The sequence below is a fragment of the Sipha flava genome, unplaced genomic scaffold, assembly GCF_003268045.1.
Source record: "Sipha flava isolate LNK unplaced genomic scaffold, YSA_version1 249_pilon_pilon, whole genome shotgun sequence".
Taxonomy (NCBI): domain Eukaryota; kingdom Metazoa; phylum Arthropoda; class Insecta; order Hemiptera; family Aphididae; genus Sipha; species Sipha flava.
In genome coordinates this window covers 698,229-722,612 of record NW_020272898.1, presented here as the reverse complement: position 1 = coordinate 722,612, position 24,384 = coordinate 698,229, and the positions used below count along the sequence as shown (strand labels likewise).

Sequence of the window (24,384 nt, the reverse complement as noted above, 5' to 3'; positions counted from 1 at the left end):
AAACTGTTTAATTATTAAAATAAACTAGATGATTAATAGGTATACTTTCAAAAAACATGTCAGTCGTCGAATTACGAATCACGAAAATAAATGATCGCGCCATTACATTATAAATATAAAATGATAATCAAGACTCACGAACATGGATCTATGTTCACAAACAACCACACGATCAAAGATAACATTTACGTACTACGAAATATTAATAGTTCTGAATTTTTCCCGGAATACGATGATAGCTGTAAAACTATCGATAACATTATATTACCTGTAGCACAGAATAAATTATTACAGTGACAAATATTAATTATATTGTTATTTTGCCATATCAAAAATTGATCGGATACTCGACGTCGACCGTCGTTATCGCGGTATAAATAAGTCGGCGGTACTTGCGTATATTTATCATGGCATTTCAACGTCAAATGTTATTATATTTTACCGCCCCTAAAAATTTGCCGCCCAGGGCAAAAGACCCCCCCCTAGCTGTGGCTCTGCACAGTACTACTGACCAATTCGGTTCATCTCAACACTAGATGTCTCTACAGAATTGTTACTACTACAAGAAGTCAGTGGCGTATTTACGGGGGGGGGTTATGGGGGATAGATCCCCCCCTTGACCTTTTTTTTTTCCTAGGTAGCTATAAGTTGTCTCATTTTCTCTAATATTTTTAATATGATATTACTTTCAAGCATGTATGTTTTCTGTTTTCTAAATGTTCTAGTCGTGGTAATTGTACCGCTCTGATAGTCTAATATACTAATCGCCACTAATCGTTTATCGTTGGCGGCATGTACGACTATCAGGCAACAAAAACTATACCTATATTATGGTGTACTGTATTTTGTACGTTTCTGCGAATTATTTTTCATACAAGAGTGTTTATAATAAACCCGATAAGCAATCGGTAAACAAAACAAAATGACCATGAAGACCGTGGATTAACCATAGGGCGGCCGGACGGGTTTATTTTTAGAAAATTTGTTACTAGTAGATTTATGGCTAATGTATAGCTATATATATATATTTTTTATCGTATGATATCGTGATTCGTTAAAAGTAGATATGTACGGTCGTTGGACGTTGACGGATAGCGACGCCGCGCCATTCCGAGTACTGACTTACTGCCGAATTGACTATTGTTCGAATTTATTTTTTGCGTCTTGTAAGTTGTAACTGTGAAGTTTTAAGACAATATGAGTAATACTCAAAAACAAAAAAAAAACTTTATTTTCTTATTTTAGTACAAATAAAAAAATTTGTTTGAAAAATGATGACGTAATTATAAAGATTAATTCTTATTTTGCCTTGATCCACACTAACTTCAATAGGTAACAAGTTAGGGGATTTTAAAAATGTATATTATGTACGAATTTATGGGTGTTAGGATGTATTATTATATATTTCATCCCCCCCCCTAGCAAAATTCCTAAATACGCCACTGCAAGAAGTAGATTTATTTTCAAAAAAATCAGTCTGTTTGATTTAAAATATTTCGCAAATTATCACTTTTTAGTTTGACATTTTTTTTATATTGGTCACCACTTAACCATTTTCTACGAATTTTCACAAAAAAAAATATAAATAAATAAGAAGAATAGAGAATATAATCAATAAATAACAATAAGTTAGTAAATAAAACGAAAACAGTTTACATATACTCAGTGGCGTAGTTACGGGGAGGGTATAAGGGGTTTCCATCTCTCCCACAGTTTTTTTTTAATGATATTTGATTATGATTTTTTAATATTTTCATATTATAGTAAGATTTTTGATTTTTCTATGATTAGGTATATATTAAAAATTGTGTAACAAAATAATTTTTATTTAATATGGGACATAATAATAATATAATTTTAAATGTAATATTATTACATATGATCTCGTTTTAAGATATACTAAGAACACTTTAAAACTTACTTTTAAACACCCTCCCCCCACCAAAAAAAAATATATTGTATCTACACCACTGTTTATACTCCATTTCAAACGAGAATAAATTACTTTCGCGCATATCGACTGTCAGTTGCCCATTATCCCAAGGCCTATTTATCCCATTCTTTCAAACGAGGCATCGATCGTGCACGGCGTTCGCTGATCAAAACCGTCCGACACAGGCGCATAGCCTGTGGTGGTATTACAGGTGTAGTAACATCCATGCATCATAATCAGTGATTTACTCTTATTTATCAAAATGATTAAAATCATTAAAATATGCATTTACATGCATAAAAAAAATTACCACATAGTACCCAAAATAAAACGTGTCCATTGGATGTAAACGTATCATTGAACTCCAAATTAAACTTTGTAGTCGGCTACCGTAGATAGTTGTACTTTCGGCATTACACAATAATAAATATTTCCTACTATTCATCGACTTTTAAAAATATTGATTACTTTACCAGTTATCACTGCAAGCAGTGAAAGATATTTTTCCTCTTTACGGCGCTTAAAAAACATATTTGAGGAACATAACTGGTGAAAATCGGTTAAACGGCTTAGCATTTATGAATATTTATCGGGATTTAGTTGTAACCACCGACGAAATAATTGATACTCTAGCTTTAAAAAGTAGACGCATTAAATTAATTTAATTAAATATATATATATATTTTTTGTAATAATTATAATAATATATATGTGAAAATTTTATATATACGTAAAGTAATCAATTTCGTGTGTATAATTTTGTAAATTAATTTTGAATAATACCCTCCCCTCCTTAGAATTTTCTAGCTACGCGCCTGGTTCAACAAGTATACACGTATTTAATTTGTTCACAAATAATTTGTGATACCTGACGGGCGCGAACATAGATAAAAGAAGATTTCTTCTATTATCTATGCATAGCAACGTGAACTGAACTGAATAACAGAATAATTTTTTTATTGCTAGATATTTTATTTGTTAGAATCATCGATAACAATTTCATTCATAAACATTCCCGAATCTTTTATATATAGATGGCGATAAGGAATTATGAAAATAGCTAGTTTGATAACTGTTGGTGGGGTATGCTATTATTTACTATTTTTTCATATAGGAGTACATGTACATGTAACATATTTTACATTATCAGAAAACCTATAAACGTATATAGATATAACATGTAATACTATTGATTTTATAGTAAATATCCCAACAGCCATAAATAATATCTATGATAATTATGATGAGTGTCATACGAAATATCCTAATCGGAAACCCAACAAAAAACAACTAAGGGGAAGACCTCGCCAGCGGTAGTTAAATAGAGTTAAGAAAGATATTTCAGATACCGACGAGACAAAGCGATTGGAGGATGCAATGGACCGGAATGTATGGAGAATTTTGGTTGAAGCGTGCAAAAGACCTTAATGATCTGCATGGGTGTATTTAGGGGGGTGATATGGGTGTTAGAACACCCCCCATCGACCTTATTTTATGGTATTTCACCAAATTGTAAACTTACTTTGATCATTTGAATAAACGTCGTATACAACTTATAGGTTTTACATATGCTGTCTTAATGTAATCATTTTCATTTATATAAATACATGGAATTTATTTATGTAATACGGGGGAGGGGCAGAAGTTCTACTTACTATAAGTCTATTAAATTTTAAAACACCCCCGTTAAATGAATCCAGGATATGCCACTGATGACCTGTATAGCCCAAAAAAAAAAAAAAAATTATTATTATGCACAACGAAAATCCGTATTTTTATGTATAAATAAGTTGCAATACTTAGATTTTACCCCTTCTGATATTTTTCCTATCAGTTATAACATTTTTAAAAATTTTATTCAGTGTATAAATTAATAACTAACAATACATTTTTTACGTTTCAGAACTTTATGACATTTAAAGACATGAATTAGAAATAGGTTGGAAAACGAATGACTGAGTAGCTTGGTGTTAAATAATATTAATTTATTTAATTTTAATTTTATTTATTTTATATAATAATATATAATAAATTAATTTAAATAAATAATATAGTTCAATTTTTTTTTGTAACTCTTTTGTCCCACTACAAGCGCTACCTACGCTTATTGAGGTCGAAAGAATCAAATATTAGTTGTAATATGTATTATTATATGTAAAAAAAAATAAAAATAAAAATAATCACTACAACAACATGATATAAATTATTGTTCTCTTTCTTTGTACCTTCATAGCAGAGAAGAAATAATTGATCAATTAATACAAATTACAAATAATAGTAAGAGACAAATACGCAGAAAAGAGTCCTTAGATAATACGTTGATGAACTATTATAGTGGGTAGGTATCGTTAAAGTATGAGAAGCGTCAGGAAAATCAAAACATCAATAGTAGTGTGGTCAACATCAACAGACGCTTCGTGCGCATATCATACCGTGAATACAAGGGGGGCTTTGAGGGGCTGAAGCCACCCTTTAAACATTAAATATTACGTCCATATCGGACGTAGATATTCAAAATATTTAAAAAATTAGAGTTGAGAAATTTTTTTCCCCTACTCCACTATACCGTAAACATCACCATAAACGTGCGCACGGGATAGTCAAGTCAGGGAAAGCACTTGTCTACTCTACGAACTTTCCCTCCTTCACCAAACCATTCAATATTATCACAATAATAAATAACCAAATTATGTTTGACCACTTCGAAACGTCTGTTAAACGGTAAATACGTGTCTAAGAATATTGGAAAAATATAATTATTTAGTTAAATTAAATTACCCCATCCAAATTTGTTGTTAATATTAAATGTTAATGTGTTATGTATGACCACCCTGCCAGTTACGTTAGCGTACGTTACGATCACCATCATGAACCGTTCCAAATCACGCGCGAGAGCGGCTGATTTTAATTTTTTTCGTATGCGCGGTGTTTATTTTTATTGTTTGTTTTTGTGCAACAATTTAATAATATTGACTGCAACGCACTCTAACAGCAACAGTGTTTTTCTTATCTACAATCGTCATCAGCATTGAGCATTGAACGTGTAGGTAACTAACTATATGTACACTTACCCAAAAGTACTGTTTTATTATTGTTCGTTTTCACCATTCAGAAGTTGTGCGTAATCGTTGTCGTTGTGTGCTGTGTTCTATTTTTTTTTCAAACCTATCCGTGAGTAATTGCAACACCCTGTGATGACCGAGTATTAGTTAATGCCGTTCTCTAAAACTTCGTAAAAGCCTCTGGTTTCGCGTACGAAAAAGAAGTTCTTAACAACGATGACTCACAAAAGTATTTATTGGAGTTTGTCTTTTGTTTGCCTAACTATTTCCACGGTGTTTTCTCGAGAAGGTATTACATTATAATCTATTATTGACTTTATTTAATTATATTATGCACAAGCCTTATACATTTTAATACCACTTGTAAATATTATTCTCAATATGCATTTTAATTCATTTCATCTATTTATCGACTGATAACTTTTACGTTTTCATGTTATGCAATAACTTTTAGTTGGTATCATGTTTTATAATTATTCAATATACACTTCAATCTTAGGTAGATGTCTAATCAATTTGCATGTTTTGGTCACCAGGTATTCTTACTGCGAAGATCCAAATCTTTGTATCTTCATACTATTACTATATTATCTATTATATTTAAATTTTTTATTAATTTGAATTGTTGAAAGATATGTAGGACTTATGTAGGTCAAGCATTAATTAAGTACTTTCATATCTTATCTTTGGTAATGAGTTATGGGGGTTTTTTTTTACTACTCTTATTTTATCTTTTTTCTTGTAACATCTTTGATTTATCATTGTTATTTGCATGGCAAAAGCGGCAATTTTTATCTTAAGACAGGGGTGAGTTTAATCTTCTAGTTGTTCCCTTTTGATTTTCTCAGCTAACTAATTTTCTTAAAATAGGTACATTTATAGAATTTGGAAATAATATTAAATTTTATAATTATTTATATTTATTTTGATAAAATTAGTATTTTTATTATATTTTATAACTTAATGATTTTAGACAATAGAAATACACAAGTTCTTATTCCCTAGTCTTGAATTATCAAATAATATCCAATTATTGATGATTAATTTTAAAATATATTAAATTAATTACTTTCATTAATATTTAACTAACCTTTAGATATTAAATACATTATTTTTAAGGTACTTCACTTCAAGTGAAAGATATATAAACCTATATAAAAATGTAGGGAAGGATTGGGAGGTTATTGGCCTAGGAGGTAATATAGCTTAGCGGCCCTAAATATACATTCGAGATAGCCTACTCATCTGTTATAATTTTGTAAATAATATTCATATTTTATTGTTATAATTTAAAGTAAGTGTACATTTCACCCATAAAACTGTTAAAAAAAAAAATATAAATACCATTATAAAATATAATTTCCTTTATATATCATATTAACATAATAATTTTTTTAATTTGTATTCTATTTAAAATTGAATGTATTTCTTTTAGATTTTTAACTTAGCATTTTTCTCATTAACAGTGAGCTTTGTTTCACATGTTCTAAAATATTATCAAATGATACTTCCTCCAATAATTTTTTCTCAATACTCATCATCAAAAAACACTTTTAACTTTTCCTGGCCAATTGATGAACATAATTTATTTTTATCATTTTTAACTTAATAAAATATCATTCATAGTTCATCTGTGTAAAAGACAATGTTAATAAATGTTCATAAGCTATAAATATATTGGTAAAAGCTACTAAATGCATGTTCAATTTGTACAATAAATTTATAATAACAAACCAAACAATAATAACATTTTGTATTTTTATAACTTTCAACTCCTGTAGAATTAAAAAAAAACTATATTAAATTATTGTTTCTTATGTCTTTAAAATACCATGCTTACCAGTTTCATTGTTAGAATTCCTACCAACAATATTTTCATCACCATTTAGACCATTTTTGTCAAAGTATGTTTTGCTGTCACTCCCAATCTCTAGTTCATTTTGATAACTAAATCTTTGAATATTTTGGAAAAGCAAAAAGTTCTTTAACTAATTTATTGTGGTCAATACTTGCTAATTCTGCTAACTTTTGATAGTATGAAATCTTTAAAACAACTAGGGTGCAAGAACTGTGTTTCAGCAATTAATTCTTTATTATCAAAAAACCTTTCATTCAAGCTCATATTTAATTGATCAATAATATTCTGAAATGTTTGAGCTCTATACCGGTCAAGACCTGTTGAAAAGGTGAAATCTTGGATATTTTCGTCAAAGTATGTCTTCTTTCTTTTTATATAATGTTCCGGAATAACCTGCAACTATGTAATTTGGTATATTTAAGTTCGAAAGTTGTCATTCATATTTGTAGTAAACTGTTCTGCATTTTTGTTTTTTATATCCAACTATATTTATTCATGGTATTTATATAATTTTTGGTTCTTTCAACCATTTTATATGCTGATACAAAATCAAGATTTTTTTGTTTCTAAGTAGTCAAATGTAGGTCTGATAAAATAAAATATATCTTAGAAAATATGAGCTGTTAATAGGTATAGTTTTAAATTCAACTAAATTTTTTTATTAAAGAATTTGCCTCGGAGGATGTAATATTATTAAATGAGTCATCCACTGTAATATGTTGTAATGCACTTATAATAGTTAAAAATAAACAATTGTTACCTTTGAAAACCCATTCTAAAGCTTTATATCTTGCCCATGTACGTATTTTAGGTGAGGGTGAAGGGACAATCGCTAACCCCATGAATCCATATTTAAGGAATTAATTATAAGTAAGATACACATTTCAAATTTTTTTAATGTGGATCATTTTATAACAAAATAAAATAACATGTTGCTGTGAATACTGAATTGGGCTTTTTGTCGGATCCATATTTAGTAAAAAAATAAAATAAAATATAAGTGTAACTTTCAAAACACAAACAGGTGTTAAAAAAGAACTACACAAAAGTCGATTCTGCATTAGATTAAAAAAAAAAAAAATTTAAGGATTCACCTGATTTAAATATTGCCAAAAATTTTACTTGTAAATTTTGAGCCTGTCTTAAAGAAAACATTTGAGTCCTTACCCCTAGAAGTAAGTCTAAATACGCCCCTGGTCTAGCCTACCATTTAGTGTTTGTTTCAGCTATTTTTTGCAATTTTCTGAGTTTATGTGGACTAATATTAGTATTATTATAACTAGGGCTCGGAAGTTGATGACCTTAAAAACATTAAAAAATTACATAAAACAGACACAAATATGACATAAAAATAACAAAAAAATTTCCTTAAAAAATAACCCAAAACATTTACAAATATTTGCTTTAAATTAATAAAAATATATTTTTTAAATATTTTACTCTATTTTACTGTAACATTCAATATATATTTTTCAAATCTTACAAATTACTTAAAACATGAAATTAAAAAATTTCAAATACTTGCTTTATAAATTTATGAAAGCTTACAAATTACTCAAAAATAAATATAATTGCATTATACAATTATAGCGTATTTGATGATATAAAAAGTAAATGAACTACGATTATCTGTTTATAAATATTTACATTTGGAAAAATTTCTTTCCGCGTTCACTCAAGTGATCGGGAGCTACAGACGAGCACTAACCGACGTTTTAATTTTCGTCATTTCGAAAATATTACGAAAAAAATTATAAAATTTAGTTATACTAGGTATTATTCACTATAACATAATAACAACACGACGACTTTAATCCAAGAAATAAAATCAGATATTAATCGACTATTAGTAAAAAATAATAAAATGTAGTAATAATAATATTCACCAAAATACGACAATCACGAATGTAATCGGAGAGATAAATTCGGACAAGTCTTAAGTTATCGTCTAATATGTATATCGCATAATGATCGACAAGTAACAATAAGAAGTGAACTAGTGTGAAATCAGTAAAAATTACTACAAAAATAATAAGCTACAAAAAATGCATAATAAAAATTAGTTATTCGGATTTTCATGCTTATTACACAAATTTGTGGTCAGGAGAGCATTGACTAAAAAGGTCCAAAAAAATACAAAATGCATCAACTTCCTAGCCCTAATTATAACTTTCGCGGGTCCAAATATTCATCTGTTTGTAAGAACTACCCAAAAAAGTAGCTAAACAATTTAAAAGCCCAAAATTTTTTTAAATAGTACATATTTTCACAAATATTTGTTATACATACATTTAAATTGTGTTTAAAACACCAAATATATACAGAATTTTTATTCTGAGATTTAATAAACGATTGTTATCTATTAAATAACTTTCGCCGTCAAATGATTCACCTATTAAGTATTTACATTTTAGTCCATGTTCTAAAAAACAACATTTTAGTAAATTGTATAAATCTTTTCCATTTGAACTTCTAAACTAACTTGAATAATGGCAAAAGCTTTTCTTTTAAAAGTAAAGTAAATTTTGATATCTAATAAACTTACCTATATCAAAAACTTGTTTTAGCAGATAAATATTATTTTATACATCTTTTTTTCTTGCAATGACAAGATTTCGATTAATTGAATATTCAATTGACATGTCATTTGATGCTCAAAAATAGTTTTCAACTGCATTAGAGTGAATACGAGAATTTTCATGCCGTTCAATAGGTGAGTAAACATGTTTAAAATTGGTATAGCCTTCATCTAAAGAAAAATTACTAGTTGCTGTGTTAATTTCAAATGCAATACAAATAGAACAAAACATTGCATCTAAAGCCGCGTTCACGCTTAACAAACATTTTACAAACGTTCGTCAAACATCCAAAATATCCAACAAACATGTTGAATGTTTTGTTGGTATAGACGTGTTCCCAAACAATATTGTTTGTCAATGTCCCAAACAAAATTTTTTGTTAATTATTCGAACATTATGGCATACATTTTGTGAGAAACCAAAATGATTTCATACAAATAATTGTTTATTTACTATTTATTATTTGTAATATACACTTGGGAGTGGAGTTGATATTTTAAATCCGGTGAAAACCATTTGTGCCCATCATACCTTTTTTATAACCCATTTGCGACCGAAATATTTTTAATAAAAATGTGTTAAACCCATAAAACGTTGCCAAATTGTATTCTAGAATACAAGCCATACTATTTATTAACATTATAAAGTTAAAACTATTGTACATAGCGATGGGCATAATCGAGTGAAAATAATCGAGTTACTCATTATTGTCATATTGATTAATTTTTTTAAACCCAAAATGTTGAAAAAATAATAAAATTTAAACTATATTATTTAGACAATTATTATTAAAGTACAATAATAGTATATCATACTAATCTACTTAAGTATTTAATAAATACTATCTTTATTATTATTAATTATCTTTATTTTTTATCTTTATCTTGATAAATACTATTTATCAAGATAAAAATAATCTATATTATAAATCACAATGGCAACGTTGCGGAATGGGCGCATATGGGCTATAAATCGGTAGGTAGTACCTTATCTTTCGGGCGCATCAGTCTACATCCCTGGGGGCACAAATTACTACTCTGGGGAAAAAATAGGCTACAGTCTTAAAATTGTCCCCTTCTTGAAGTTTGGTCAAAACTACCACTGGCAATTATTGGAATTATATATTAATATACAAAAAAAAAAGTTAATTAATATTTGTGAATGAAAATAACGCTCACTACTATAAGTTTTTCGGCTTTGTAGTAGTTGTCTTACCCACCATCTACTTTTACTTCTATCCTTCATTTTATTTTTATAGTGTTTATGAATAATTATGAATGCAGCTCCTACACACGCGACTTGCTCTAGAGACTCCATAATCAAAACTGTAGATTAATGGATTGAGTAATCCTACAGCGAACAAATAAAATGTTTGTTATTTTGACAAACTATTCAATTAACATTCGGCAAACGTTTGACGAACATTGGGCAAACGTTCAACAAACAATGTTTCCCCAGATGTTTGCTAGGTGTGGACGCGGCTTAAGCCTTTGCATTTTTTATAATTGATAACCACTTCTTATGATTTCTTTTTTCAAGAATAGTTCTATAATATACTTAATTGAAATCAATAATAACATTTCTTAATACTGTTAGTTGAATTGGATTTTTATTTATAAGATCTCCTTTTTTTTAGAAATTAAACACCCAATTGACCTACGCTAACCCTAATTCATTTAATAGAGTATTAATTAACTATCGGCTATTTAAAAGTTGTTATATGCTGGATCAATACAATTTCACGATTTTTTCCATTAATTCACTACCACTACAATTTTCGGTTTTCGTGAATTCACTATTGCTCGATAAATGTTCTATTGCTCTAAAAACTGTATATTATCCTATCTAATCTAAATAAAATGAAACTCATAATCTAATAGTTAATGACTATTAATCCGAATCAGAAGGTATCTGGTTTTCATCTCTTATCGTAACGAAAATTGTTTGCATTTTTTTTTCGAAAAATCAGAACTTTAATTTTAAAAATTGTAGGACTTTGCTCGTTACGTCTGCCGTCTCCACTTACTAATTCGAGTACCACTGCGTGGCAGTTTTCGGGGGGATGAGGCTTCGTCCCTAGGGGAATTATAGTCTAAACTAGGGTTGCCATACGTCCCAGAAAACCGGGGTTTTCACCGGTTTTGGACTTCTCGTCCCGGTGCCCCGAAAAATATTTTCAGGACGTCCATATGTCCCGGATTAGACGTTTAGAGGAAATGTAGTTTTGTTTAATTTTTAATTTTGACTATTTTATCTCAAAGTACATTTTTAATCGTAATCAATTAACAATATATAATAAAAACATAATTTATAATTTACACATATAAATATACAATATATTTTAATTTACAAAAATATTTTTAAATATTATATTGCCAGCTATTAATGGTCCTCTTCAGTGGTGTATACATAACTTTTTATGGGGGGGATCATTTGCAAACAAATCTTTATTTTTATTTTATCATTATTTGTTTTCTACATTTCTACCGCCCTCACACTAAGGACATTATTTTATAACATTTAAGGCCTAGGGGATCTGACCTCCACATCCCCCCCTTGTTTACGCCCACTCTATGTATTAAGTTATATAAAAAGTATATTACTCAATATTGTGTCTATTGTGTCCCGGTTTCGCCTTATAAATTTATAGCAACCCTAGTCTAAGCTTAACCTAGTTTTTGTACAAACCTTGATATAGTTGCAAATGGGATTATGCTTTGTATGTGAACCTACATTATCGCTGCGCGAGTAAATCACATATCTAAACCACAAATATAAGGTATTATACTATAACTAAACGATTATTCACAAAGTTATTATTTTATAACACGTAATAACGTAGATACGGTTTGAAAAATAACCAAAAAAAAATAAAAAAAAATAGTGGTAGTGAATTAACAGAAAAGGTCCCAATTCATATACCTAGTGGTGTAGCAAGGGTATGGCGATCTGTGCCTACGCCAGGGGCGCAAAATTGTGAAAAATTCGTATTTTTATCCTACAAATAAGTCGAAATCTTTTCGTTATACTTTTTGAAATACGTAGATGCTGTCTAAATAGATACTACGTGTGAATTTAATGATGAAATTATGAAAATAGCATAAGAGTATTTAAATAAAAAATTTCATATGAAGGAATAATGTCATTAAGTCTTAAAGGGAGAAAAGCAATTTTTCAAAGATTAAAATTAATACCATAAAAATATCTTATAAATATAAATTGTATAATATAAATAATAAATAAATATAAATATAAATAATAAAATTAAAGGTTTAAAAAAAAAATATCTTTATATCAAATTTTATTTGCTTAAAAAGCGCTATTTTCTAAGTTCGCCAGGGGCGCTACCTAGTCTTCTTACGCCATTGCATATGTATATAGGTATACCTATGTTTTTGAGGCTGTCTATTAGAAACTTTTTTTAGTAATATAACAGTCATAGTGGGAGAGCTTATGTCCTTGATTAATTTCAGGAACTAACTTGAGATACCTCCTTTAATTAATCAAGGACATAGGCTTTCCCATTATGACTAAGACTGTTATATTTCTAAAAAAAGTTTCTAAGAAGTATCTCAAGTTTGTTAGGTTGACTTTCAATATCACTATTTAGTGGCGGTCAAATGATTTTGTTATGGGGGGGGGGGATATAGCTGATTTTTTTTTAACAAACACTATGTATAAGAATTTTTTTTTTAAACATGAAAATTAAATTATATTAATGATATTATTAATGTTATTTATATTATTAAATTTATTTTTTCTGGTTTTTTTTTGCCATTTCGTCCAGTACTTCGTCTGCAGTAATATTGACAACCCCAAGATGAACAGCCATAGTGACTAAACCATTGAGATGACTCTATTATAATATAATTACACAATTCATATAATAATATAATATATTATGTTAAGCATTAAGTACTAAATTTAAATTTCATACATTCTTATTATTTAACTATAAAATAAATGAAAAAAACTTAAAAAGTTTGTTTCAATTAATATTTTAGTGTTTTATGTTTGAACTGTAATTCTATTCCAGCCTAGAGACTGTATAATAACTAATAAGTACAGTATATTTATTTTTTTAAATATGAAATAGATGAATACCTTTATTATATCATGTATAATATGGATGAAATATAAATATTTAAAAAAAGGTCATGGGAGGGGGATCTATCCCCCCCCCTGTTTGACTACCACTGCACTATTACATTTTTTGTGTGTATAAGGTTTTTGCACCATTTAGCGCAAAAATTCAAATTGATTTGATTACCTACTTATTTAATTTTGACTGTAGAATTTCTGTGTTAATTATTTATTCAAAATTATATCATTATAATATATTATTTATATACATATATATATAGTTATATAAATAAAATATGTAGTATTATTTTATTAATACATATTATACTACATGTGTTCTAGTATCTTGTAGTAGGCACGTATACAGGGGGGGGTTTGGGTTCAACCCCCTCCCCCGAAATAATTTATTTGAAAATTAAGTCAAATTATACAGCCATTATTATAAAATATTTTTATTACTTGCTGTTGACTGTTTTCTTTGTTTATTAGTCGGGTATGAAATATAAGTTTATATTTTGTATAATAGTTGAATGATTGAGGTGATTACTGAGAAATACGCACACGTGAGAACTATATCATTGCAATATATATAATGTACCTGGTAACTCACAATTTGTCAATAATCTTATTTTATTTAATATAATCGTTCGGTCACCAATAATTCCTATTAAAATGCTAATCAACGATAATGGCCAATAAAATACATTTTTATTTAGTCTAGTTTAATAATTGTAGTTGCTTAGGTGATGTTTTTGAAAATTGTTGCAGAACTTCCAATTCGGTCAGATTTTCTTTTTTATTGATATTTGGTAAAGCTAATCTCAGGGGCGCAATTTCAATGCAAAAACTGGGGGTGTTGAAGCCCTTCTATCTTTTTCATGTTCCTTAATGGTTATAGACATCTGCAAATCGTACAATTCAACAGTTACTAAAATATTTGGTAAATATATGAATATTTATAAATTTAAATTGTTCACTTTGATTTTATATTTTTATTGTGCGTATAACGCATTACCTGTCTGTAAACACAAATTTTTTTATCAAATTATCACTTTTAGACCCTGACTAAAGCGAAGAATATTATGGTTTTATAATAATGTTTGTATTTTATTTGTTTAACACTTTTTCGGATAGAAATATTAGTCCAAAAGTTTTTTCTAGGATTTTTGTCGTTTTTTAGGTTTTAAATTGGCATTCGGTGTTACTTTTTAGATAGGTCATTTTTTTAAATCTTAACAGTTTTTCTAGACGTGAGAAAAAAACTGTCCTGAAATGGTAAAAATACGCTATAGATAAGACTTTCACATTTCAAATTTTAGTTATTTAGTCATAATTCCAAAAGTAATGTGGCTAGAAACTTGAAACTATTACCCTATAGCAAAGATATTTTTTTTCGTATTATATAAAAATTTATATTTATACAAAAAAACTCAAAAACTATTATGTTTTTCTATACATAACGAATAATGAGTATTTGAATCTAAATTAACATAAACACATTTGGGGACATTAATTTCGAAAATGAGGGTGCTAAGTACACCCAAGCCCCCCAGATTGCAATTTGGCTAATAGTTAATCTTTGGAATGTTTGGTAGATTAACGATGTTTGGATTGTTGCTAACATTAGTTCATTTGTAATCATAGATAATAAATACACATCTATAAACTGTGGTCGTTATAACAGACTGATATGTATAATATTTATTAATATCTTAGTCCATGGTTCTAATAAATGGGTAAGTACCATAGATATTACATTATGTATTATTTATGGTAAATACACACGTTGAGATACTGTATTAAATCGTTGGTAGATTTAAAAACAAAAATAATAATACGGGCAATGAGAGGGGCTTCAGCCCGTTAGCCCCCCCTCTCCCTGCGTACGTCGCTTCAATACTTACAGTCTTGAAAATGTAATACGTTTGATGAAAAATAGTTTGACGATTTCTATTTTCATAACCACTTCGTTGACTTGATATATTTGAAATATTGAAAAATAATTTATAATATCTAACACTATAATTTAACGACACTATAATATAAATATTACTAAACAGTTAACACATTACATAATAACACAGTAATCACTAAACACTGACTAGACAAGCAGTAGCGCCCACAGGTTTTCCTTGAACCAGTGCATTTATAATTATAGGGCCCAAATTTATTTTGATCTATATTTGATCATTGATTTAATTTAAGACATTGAATATGTTTTAACTTGTTTTACAGAATTTATCTATTCATTATAATTTATTTCTATATAGTAGTTACATAACATATTAACATAATATCATATAAATCTTATCGCACATTTCTAAACCCTGATACAAACTATAAACAAATCAACATTGTTATAGTTATATATATACATATATTAGTTATTGTACATTAATATTTGTTTGCATATTTGGTACTGCCTACTCTTTCCTTTTTATTCAACAGTCTAATGATCCAGATAAATAATTTTACTTTTATAGTATTTGCTCCAATGACCAAAGTGGGGCCAAAAATGTATGTAGGCTCTAGGACTCACTAGAAATCAGTGCAATTGCACCACTTAATACCCTATGCGGGCACTACTGCTGGTAAGTGTCAACAGTAAACAGTTAACTGATTAGAATCTAATCATTATATTATTGCAGAGCAAATAGTGAAAGCGATTCACTATAAACGTAGTTTTTCCACGAGTCAGATGGTGCAGGTCTGCTTATCTTAATATTAAAACTATTAATTATACATGATATATATGAAAATAAAACGATGTATTTATTTATAGTCAACCTATTAATGTCAATAGTCAAAGTACATATGTTTTTTTTTGATGAATAAATTAATAAAATTGATGTAGTGGTACACAAATATTTGTTATTTTATTTCACTATTACGAAATAAAATTGTCATGATCTTCTTAAACTTATTGTTATAATTAAATAAACACACAAATTTGAAATTTTATTATGCCCCTAAAAAGATTTTGGTCGAGCGGGGGGGTCAACCACCTCGCCTTGCACACACGCCTATGGCTCCTACCAATGCAGTTGTTGCAACTTGTTTACTTATTCAAACATTTTTATATTTTTTAAATCGAATCACTAGAAGTACCTTAATTTTTTTGATCTTAATTTATAATTGTCGTAATAATCAACTAAAAACAGAATTGAAATTGCAGATCTTTATGCAAAGATATTGAGCATTATCAATTAGCGTTTATACACTGTATATATAATAATATAACAGTATATATATATATATATATATATACGTTTAGTTTATTAGGGATCAATTTCCCTTTTTCTTAAAGCAAAATTTACTTTAAACTGTTCTATTATTTTTAAATTTCAGAATATTTATATAAAAGTTCTGCACTCAAAAAAAGTTTCTTAGACCCTGATATAATTGCACTTCCAAGTATACGTATAAAAAGAAATGCTGAATCTCTTCTTTCTACATCTACTCAAAAAAGTACATACATCCCAGCATTTAAAGAAAAATTGAATGGAACTAAAATAACAAATGGTAAGTTTTTATAATAATCCTACAATTTTTTATTAAATATCTTTCAAATTTCAAAATCTATTAAAATTAGTTCCAACATTATTTATACTAATATTTTAAAGTTAGATTTAATTGTGGTTGTACTAATATTTATGTACATAAGTCAGTACTAAAATTTAGTCCCAGAAAAAACAGTGGTAGTTTGCTGCTTTCATGAGATTTAAGTATTAATAAATTATTTTTATTGTGTAATTTGTTAAGTTATAAAACCTATATATTTTTATTAATTTTACATTGTTATTTATGTTAATATAATCTTATTTAAGTTGTTTTTATTTGTAGAATTAAATCTACCTACCACTAATTCATCTGCTATGAATGATACTGGAAAAGTTCTTGTAAGCCAACTTACTCCAATAAATAACAAACCATTAGCTCAAGAGAATTCAAAAAATAAAAGTTATACAGGTAAAGTGTTTTGTTCGAATTTGGTAAAAATAATTTTATATCAAGTTCTTTTAAAATTTAAAAATTATTAAATATGTGGTAGGTTCAATTATTCCAAATTTAATCATGCAGTTTTATAACTACATAAAATTTTTATATTGTAATTATTTGTCATATTAATGGTTTAAATAGGTAAATTTATTTTAACTATAATTATTTTTTTTAGGAACAACTCAGTCAGGTAATTTAGAATTTCCATCTGCCATTACAAATGAAACACTTTTAATTCATAATATAACAAAATCAAAAAATGTAAGTATATTTATTATTTGTGTAGATGTTAATGGTTAAATTAACCATTGTGATAATAAAAGAATAAAACATTTGATACTGATTTGGGTTTGTTTTAATCTAGAAATTTTACATTGTTTATTGAGTTTACATTTAGGAAAGAAGTTTTTATGATTTGATGTAATATAATAATAAATAAAAAACTAAATGCATCAAACTCATTAATTAATTGTTACATTTTTGATTTTGTTTATAAAAAATTACATTTAAAATATTTCTTAATTTCTTAATTTTTTTTTTTTGTATTTAAGAAATAATATAGTAAAAAATGGTTTTATTTCTATGTTTAAACACATGGTAGAGTTCTTAATTTACTGAACTAACTAATGCTATAAATTATTTATTATTATATTAAAATATGTATTTGTTTAAATCTGTTGAATTGTTAAGAATAATATTGCTAATATATTATTGAATATATTATTTATAGATTATATTATTGAATTTATTCAATAACTTTAAGAATATTTTTATCTATCTTGTTGTTGATTCATACATAACTTTGTATGATATAAAACGTAAAATATTTAGTAATATTTGAATTATTTTACTCTTATACTTTGATGATTCTTAGTCTTACTTTGATGATATTCTTAAAAAGAATGATGGTAAAAAATTAATGTTTATATGGTTTTTAGGATTCTCATACATATTACAATAGCACAACATTTTATGATAAAAATGTTTTTAATGATTATTGGGTGGAATTGATGAATCATCCCAATGCTAATGTACATGAAATGTTATCAGATTCTCACCGTAGAGCTGCAGTAAGTAAAATAAAACATTATTTTTGGTTACTGAATTTTTATTTGAAAAAAAAAAATGGAAAAATATAATATTATACCAATGTTCCAGACTATCAACTTGAAATTTAAGTTCCTATTTTATGGGCATTTATTAAACTCAACAACTATTGCAACTGGAGGTTTCATGTATTTAGGAGATTACATTCATTCTTGGTTAGCAGCCACCCAATATATAGCACCATTGATGGCCAATTTTGATTTGAGTACATCAAATGAATCAAATATTTATTACATGGACAATGGAACTGCCTTAACAGTTACTTGGAATAATGTTATACTTCAAGATAAACCTAATATTGGAGGATTTACTTTCCAAACAACTTTACATTCAAATGGAAAAGTTGTGTTTGCTTATAAAAATTTACCAATCAAAATCAAAGATATTGATTTTACTAATCATCCTGTGAAGATTGGTTTATCTGATGCATATATAATGGACAAAACAGAATATTGTTAGTATTATATTACAAATAAATCTATTTACTATATTATAAAAAGGCAAATAATATTAGAATATTATCTCAGCATATTAATATTGATCAATGTATAATTACTTATTTACTTTATTATTTTTAGTCATAATTTCTATACATTTTTAAAACCGTAGATTTCTGATAAAATTAAATTAAATTTAAGTAATTAAATCAATATGAAATTTTATTTTAAGACAACTAATTAAAGATATGACGAGAAGCTTAAATAATAAACATTTAAATTTAAATTTAGATGTATTAATAATATTTCAAAATATTGAGAGCATTGTTTTTAATTTTTTAAAGGAATTGGATAATTATATCAATACTGTAATGTACATATTTTGTTTACCTTTTTATATATATTTTTTTATAGTTATGAGGCGGAAAACCATTTATGAATATCATAGAATAGGGCTTAACGAAGATGATGTAACAAACGGAACTGTCATTATTTTAACTGCATTGCCTACATGTTTGGAAAAGAAAAATTGTACTAGTTGTATGAAAAAGGATATTAATTTTGAAGTAATATATAAAAAAATATAATTTTTAATAAAGTGCACTTCATTAATTAAATTAATGTGTTTATATTTTCTGTTAATTTAATTATATTATTAAATATTAAATACTTATTTGTGTTATAGTGTTACTGGTGTGACAATCGATGCTCTTCAGGAGTGGATCGTAATCGTCAAGAATGGCATAAGAAAGATTGTGAGAAATTGAAACTTTATGATAAAGATATATGCTCAGCTGAAGTAGGAACACCTTCTACTATTGATAATTCTGGCACAGAAGAAATTGTAAAATCTGAATCACGTAAAAAATTTTTATCACTATTTGTAACATTAATTATTAACATGTAATTGACTTAACAATTTATCTTTTTATATATTAGACACAGATTCTTCACATTCAAATACCAGTCTATTTTTCATTGCATTATGCATTTCATTAATTATAATGTCAACAGTTTGGATATTATATGCTTATTTGAATCCACATACACGGTCCGGACAAATGTTAATCAGAGTTAGTATTTTATTGTAAAACCAGTGCTGGATCTAGAGGGGAAAGCGGGCATGCTTATCCCAACTTTTATTCTTCATTTAAAAACAAATATATTTTTATAAAATGAGTGACTACTATATTAAAATGATATTTGGTTGCTTTGATTGTTTAAATGCAACTGTTTCATACAACAGAACAAAATATTATTCTATCTATTTTAAAAGAAAAAGAATAATTACATTATTTAATATTATTAGATAATATAAAAATTATGATATCTGTACTATTTATTTATTATACCTGTTAAACAGCTAAACTGCAGAATAGATTTAATCTATTAATTAACCATTTATTATAAATTTATAATAGATTTTATTATTAATATTTTATATTAATATAAATATCATTATAAATTTTAAATTATAATATACTTAAATTAACATTATATGTTATTTAACACTATTTTTGTTTAGTATCGACCTAATCAGTGGAGTTGGAAAAAAGGAGAAGCTCGTTATACAGCTGCTACTGTTCATATGTGATGTGAAATATTGACTGATATCAAAACAATATTATTATTTAAAAGGTTTATTATTTAAAAATATAAAGTTTGTAAAATTAATCATTTTTATTAATTTATTTTTATTTTCAGTGTTGAAGACAAAATATTGATTTGGCTACACTTAGGTGATTTTTGAAAATAACTAATTTTTTATACACTAAATGTTATTACTTCACAATTTATAGATCAATTAAATGTATAATTTTTTTTTTTTTTTTTTGCTTAGTCTTACTAATTATTTTCAATTTTGTTTTTTTTTTAATTTTAATAGACTAACACAGAAGTTTTCAAATATTTTAAACACTGAAAAATAGTTATCTTTTTATTTTTTGAGGTCATTTAAATCTATGATTTTTCTGTATAAACTTATAGTCATAATTTAAATCGATGGTTCCCAACTTCATCTTATTCTACTAATTCTTCTTTCAAAAATTTCGTGCCCCTCTCTCTTAAAAATTGAAAAAGAAATTGATCACCAGTTTTTGGGTACTTTATAGATAAACTATACAATATTCGGAATTAATCAATAAAAATTGTATTTTATAATAATTGCTTGCGCCTCCCCAGTAATGTGTATATGCCCCACATGAGGGGCGCCCAGTTTGAGAACCACTGATTTAAATCAATGATCTTTGAGATAAAACTATAAAGTAGAATATATAGTTCAGTGTTTTTGAACCTCTTTATTATGGTGACACATTATTACAATATTTTATTTTTTGCAACACGCTATAAAAAATAAAAATAATGAAAAAAAAATTGATACAATATAATATACTTATGTATTAATATTTTATTTTAACCAAATAATTTAATCTGAATCTTAAATACATCAGTTTTAAATAATATAACTTATATCTAAATAATTAATATATGTCCCTTAATATATCAGAATATAACATAACAATTGTTGAAAATTTATAATGCAGCAATTTGAAGTATTATTTGATTAAATTTAAATATTTTTAAAATTTCTTAAAAAAGTCATTTAACAATATTTAGCCACCTACAGTTTGGGAATATCTGGACTAACATACAGTTTTTGAATTTTATAAATGTTGATTAGTTTATTATATGTCTGAGTTTTAATAACTTAAGGTTTTTGGACTTAATATAAGAAATTTAAAACTAAAAACTGAAATACCCTTAAATAAATTAAAATTTGAACTATTTGTAAAAATACAGCCACTTAAATACCTCATTGTCTTGTATGTTTTTTTTCAGTCCTATTTTTATTAATAATATATTAATTTAAATATTAATATTTGAAGAATTTTTTTTTGTATATTCAATTTATCTGGTAAAATAATTTTTTCTATGTTGCTAAAATTATATTTTATAATATGGTTATATTAAATATTTTTTAAACATTTGTTTTATATATTCGTTAAAGGTGCTCAACATTTCTTTTTATTATTTGAACTAAAGTTTAATGTTTAATTTTCAGTTTAAAATGTAACTGCCTTTTGTTCATTTCTTTATTGAAAAAATAGTTGACTAAGAATATTTTTAAAATAAAAAAGTAAAATTTACTTACTATAAACTATACTTCATAAGACTTGATTATGCGCAATATTTTTTTTGTTAAATTTTAAAGTGAGTTGTGATTTAATATTTAAATAAATATTATACAATTTTTAGGTATGTAATCAACAAAAAATAATTATTTTTTATTGTATCAAATGCACAAAGTAAAATTGTTCTCGTCTTATGAAAAATTAAAAGCTTTGAAAATCAAATGTAAATATTTTAAATAAAAAATATCTATTGATATTTTAAAAATTCAACATATTTCAAGTACAATTGACATCATGTATACAATTACTCTTGTTTTTGATACATATTGTTGTACAAAATTTTTAATAAATTTAAATTAATTGTTAATATAATTGCTGCCCGTGCCTGTTATTCACATTATAAAAGTAAAGGGAATACATATGATTAAAAATGAAAAAAATAATTGCTGATGATTTATATATATATAGCCTATTGAACAACAGTTTGAAATTGTATACAGGTAAATATTGTAATTTGTTGCATTGTAACCAATCTGAATGTACGCTTAAGGTTTTGTACTTATATGTTCTAATTTATTTTTACATCACAAATATTTTATTGTTTACAAATTAAGTTTATTATTTTTGCTGTTAATAGTATTAAATAACAGAATTAGTGATATTTTATTCTTATATTTTAGTATATTTATTGTTGAATATAAAAAAAGTCTCTAAGATCTGATTAGATTTCAAATTTGATGTTTTTTTACTTTTTTGGGATACTCTGTTTACCAAATAATTTTTTTTTTTTGTTAGTTCTCATGTGATTGAGATAAATGTTTGTATTAAATTTTAATGTAACTAAGTAAACAATTATAATTATTGTTAACAGTTTTTCATTAACTAAAACTTAATGTTGTTAACTTTAATGTTTAATACTATAAAAAGATCTGTATTAATGAGCTTAATATAAACAATAAATGTTAAAATAAAATATTTTTTATACAATTTATTATCTTGTTTAAAGGCAGTCAACATTAATTCCTTATTCAAATTTTTGATGGTTTAGTCATAATTGTATAGAAATCTTTTTCAAAACATTAAAAATTATGTTTGATTATTGGGTTCAAACTACGTGATCTGTGTGTTCTTATATATGATATATCACGTTGTTCTTATTCTACAGCAGTGGTTTTCAACTGTTATGTCGCAAGCTCCCTTGAAGTGTGCCGCGATAAATCTATAAATTGTTTTATAAGTATGTATTTATTTTTGTTTTGCTTGTATTGTATTGATTACTCCTCACAACAGTTATTGACAAGCTCCAACAATGTCAAATAGATGTAACAATATTCATCAGTCTATAGCTTTGAAACTCAAATGAATTAATACATCAAAAAAACGAGCTTCAAATTTTGATCTTAAATAACTGCATAGGTATACTACTAATAAGCGAATCTCTTCAAACGACTATCTCATCTTATAAAATTCCTGGCTACGAAACTTGCTACTGCGATTCACCTGATGGCACTGCTCTTGCCGGTTCTACAACATTAACTAATTCAAAATACAAACATTCATTTATGCCTTCTTATCAAACCAAAAGTATACAAGCCACTAATATTACTTTACTCAAGGGCGTATATGAGTTGAGGCCATGGGGGGGGGGGGGGTAAACTAATTTTTCTTCAATACAAACTTAAAAATAGTTTACAGCTCATGTTTCTGTTATAATGATAACATATAATGATAGACTAGTAATTTATATTCAATAAAAATACAATCCATGGGGGGCGAATACCTTCTTCGCCCCCCCCAAATACGCCCTTGATTTTACTGCTTACCATATATCATTTACCATATCATCAGTGTATTGTCCTTCTAATTAAAAACTAAAAAATACTAATGATCTTACTCAATTTTATAATTCTCGCTGGGGATGATTTTAACTGTAAACATTTCCTTTGGGGATCAAGAATAACAAACATCAGATGCCGCGTTTTGCATAACTCTAACAACCTAAAGGTACTCTCTCCCCCAACCCAATATATTGGCTATAGCATAATAATATACACCCAGATATCCTTAATTTCTGTCACAATACTCCCAAATCACATAAAATAGAACAATACTAATTCTTTTGGTCTTTCTTCTTATCATTCACTCGTTATCCTAACTTTAAACGATACTTCAATACGCCAGGTCAAACTTACTGG

The 24,384-nt window shown here is 26.7% G+C and overlaps 1 protein-coding gene across 1 annotated transcript; it reads left to right on the top strand.

Moving 5' to 3' along the window:
* Window positions 1–4,943: 4,943 nt before the first annotated feature.
* Window positions 4,944–20,886, top strand: LOC112684393 (plexin domain-containing protein 2-like). The gene is made up of 11 exons (XM_025555899.1): window positions 4,944–5,284; window positions 16,864–17,037; window positions 17,359–17,484; window positions 17,690–17,775; window positions 18,453–18,584; window positions 18,673–19,075; window positions 19,473–19,624; window positions 19,744–19,918; window positions 19,998–20,131; window positions 20,584–20,696; window positions 20,763–20,886. The coding sequence occupies exons 1-10, from the start codon at window positions 5,212–5,214 to the stop codon at window positions 20,650–20,652; spliced, it is 1,524 nt and encodes a 507-aa protein (XP_025411684.1). The 5' UTR covers window positions 4,944–5,211; the 3' UTR covers window positions 20,653–20,696; window positions 20,763–20,886.
* Window positions 20,887–24,384: the final 3,498 nt, after the last annotated feature.

Bases quoted from the DNA above. Each gene is read 5' to 3' on its own strand.
- LOC112684393 (XM_025555899.1), top strand. From the start codon at position 5,212: ATGACTCACAAAAGTATTTATTGGAGTTTGTCTTTTGTTTGCCTAACT. The intron at 19,625-19,743 runs GTAATATATAAA...TTTGTGTTATAG, and splicing joins AAAAGGATATTAATTTTGAA to TGTTACTGGTGTGACAATCG. The intron at 19,919-19,997 runs GTAAAAAATTTT...TTTATATATTAG, and splicing joins AATTGTAAAATCTGAATCAC to ACACAGATTCTTCACATTCA.